The sequence below is a fragment of the Capsicum annuum genome, unplaced genomic scaffold (genome assembly GCF_002878395.1).
Source record: "Capsicum annuum cultivar UCD-10X-F1 unplaced genomic scaffold, UCD10Xv1.1 ctg73097, whole genome shotgun sequence".
NCBI classification, from domain to species: domain Eukaryota; kingdom Viridiplantae; phylum Streptophyta; class Magnoliopsida; order Solanales; family Solanaceae; genus Capsicum; species Capsicum annuum.
The window spans coordinates 1-2,967 of NW_025883075.1; the positions used below are offsets into that span (position 1 = coordinate 1).

Consider the following 2,967-nt stretch of genomic DNA (forward strand, 5'->3'; position numbering starts at 1 on the left):
CGTGGTCAGGGTCGCTCAGTACACCACATGGTTGGCTAATGTGGTGCCCGTACCAAAGAAAGATGGCAAAATCAGAGTTTGTGTTGACTATAGGGATTTGAACAAAGCAAGCCCTAAAGATAGCTTTTCGCTACCTAATATTCATATCCTTGTTGATAATTGTGCTAAACATGAGATCCAATCTTTCGTGGATTGTTATGCCGGATATCACCAGATCCTGATGGATGAAACAGATGTAGAAAAGACTACTTTCACTACCCCGTGGGGTACTTATTGCTATAGGGTCATGCCATTTGGTTTAAAGAATGCGGGACCTACGTACATGAGAGCTATGACTACTATTTTTCATGACATGATGCACAAGGAAGTAGAAGCATATGTTGATAATGTCATTATCAAGTCCAAGACACGAGTCGATCATGTATATGACTTGAGGAAATTCTTCGAAAGATTGCGAAAGTATAATCTTAAGCTCAATCCAGCCAAGTGTGCATTTGGTGTTCTATCCGGGAAACTTTTGGGTTTCATAATTAGCCGCAGAGGCATTGAATTAGACCCCGCCAAGGTAAAATCTATTCGAGAATTGCCGCCTCCGAAGAATAAAATTGAGGTCATGAGTTTTCTTGGAAGGCTGAATTATATAAGCAGATTCATCGCTCAGCTCAGCACTACATGTGAACCGATATTTAAGTTGCTAAAAAATGATGTTGCTATCCAATGGACAGACGAATGTCAAGAATCATTCAACAAGATTAAAGAATATTTGGCAAATCCTCCTGTGTTGGTCCTACCAGAACCTGGTAGGCCTTTATTTTTATATTTGTCAGTGATGGACAATTCTTTCGGCTGTGTTTTAGGACAACATGATATCACAGGCAAAAAGGAACAAGCAATCTATTATTTGAGCAAAAAGTTCATGAGTTACGAGGTGAAATATACTCTTTTGGAAAAGACATATTGCGCCCTAACTTGGATTACTCAGAAGTTAAAGCACTATCTTTCGTCCTCCATAACCTACCTCATATCTCGAATGGATCCTTTAAAGTATATTTTTCAAAAACTTATGCCCACAGGCAGATTGGCGAAGTGGCAGATTTTACTTACAGAATTCGACATTGTGTACGTTACTCGTACCACTATGAAAGCGCAAGCATTGGCCGATCATTTGGCAGAGAATCCAGTTGACAATGATTATGAGCCTTTGCAAACTTACTTTCCTGATGAAGAGATAAATTCAATTGAGGAAGAAGTTCAAGATGATATGTATGCATGGCAATTATATTTTGATGGGGCAGTCAATGTCAAAGGAGTAGGAATTGGGGCAGTTCTTGTCTCACCAACCGGGCATCATCATCCCGCCACAGCACGACTTCGTTTCTTTTGTACTAATAACACAGCAGAATATGAAGCTTGCATCATGGGGTTAAATATGACAATAAATCTGGATGTGCACAAGCTAATGGTGTTGGGAGATTCTGAATTACTCATTCAACAAATTCAAGGTGAATGGGAAACGAGAGATATCAAAATCATTCCATACAAACAGTTCGTAGTGGACCTCAGCAAAAGGTTTGAGTCTATCGAGTTTAGACATATTCCCAGATCCCATAATGAGCTGGCTGATGCGCTGGCTACCCTAGCTTCTATGCTCCCGTACCCAGGAAATACGCATTTCGACCCATTAGAGATACAGATACGAGATCAACATGGTTATTGCAATATAATTGATGCAGAACTAGATAATGAACCTTGGTACTATGATATCAAACGCTTCCTAAAGTCAAAAGAATATCCAATACACGCCAAAGCAGATAAACAAAGAACCATTAGGAGACTTGCTAATGGTTTCTTCTTAAGTGGGGAGATCCTGTACAAACGAACCCCAGACTTGAACTTGTTGAGATCTGTTAATATTCAGGAAGCTGAAAGAATCATGAATGAGGTACATTCGGGGGTGTGTGGTTCGCATATGAATGGCTATGTTTTGGAAAAGAAGATCATGCGGGCAGGATATTATTGGTTAACTATGGAGCGAGATTGCTTTTGCTTTGTTCGCAAGTGTCATCAGTGTCAAATTCATGGTGATTTGATTCACTTGCCACCTTCAGAGCTGCATCCTATGTCTGCTCCTTAGCCATTCGTTGCTTGGGGCATGGATGTAATCGGTCCAATAGAACCAAAAGCTTCTAATGGGCATCGATTCATACTGGTCGCTATTGACTATTTCACCAAATGGGTAGAAGCTGCCACTTTCAAATCAGTCACGAAGAAAATAGTAGTGGATTTTGTTCATTCGAACATCATATGTCGTTTTGGTATACCAAAGTCCATTGTCACGGACAACGCAACCAATCTCAATAGTCATCTAATGAAGGAAGTTTGTGAGCAATTCAAGATCATGCATCATCATTCTACCCCTTACCGTCCTAAAGCAAATGGAGCCGTTGAAGCAGCAAACAAGAATATTAAAAAGATTCTTAGGAAAATGGTCCAAGGATCTTGACGACAGTGGCATGAGAAATTACCGTTTGCTCTTTTAGGATATCGCACAAATATCCGTACATCGACTGGCACAACTCCTTATTTACTAGTCTATGGGATCGAAGCTGTAATACCCGCTGAAGTCGAAATTCCCTCGCTTCGAATCATTAGTGAAGCCGAAATTGACGATACTGAATGGGTCAAGTCTAGACTAGAACAATTATCATTAATCGATGAAAAGAGGTTGACGGCAGTTTGCTTCGGTCAATTATACCAGAAAAGGATGGCGCGAGCTTACAATAAGAAGGTACGTCCTAGAAAATTCGAGGCCGGTCAACTTGTGGTAAAATGTATCCTTCCACACCAAGAAGAGGCTAAAGGAAAGTTTGCTCCAAACTGGCAAGGTCCATACATAGTCAGACAAGTATTATCAAATGGGGCTTTGCAACTTACGGATCTGGATGGAAAAATGACAGAAAAAGCTAT

At 40.4% G+C, this 2,967-nt stretch overlaps 1 protein-coding gene across 1 annotated transcript; it reads left to right on the forward strand.

The window, feature by feature from the left end:
• Positions 1-987: 987 nt before the first annotated feature.
• Positions 988-2,946, forward strand: LOC124894330. The gene has a single exon (XM_047405040.1). The coding sequence runs from the start codon at positions 1,031-1,033 to the stop codon at positions 2,132-2,134; it is 1,104 nt and encodes a 367-aa protein (XP_047260996.1). The 5' UTR covers positions 988-1,030; the 3' UTR covers positions 2,135-2,946.
• The last annotated feature ends 21 nt before the right edge of the window (positions 2,947-2,967 follow it).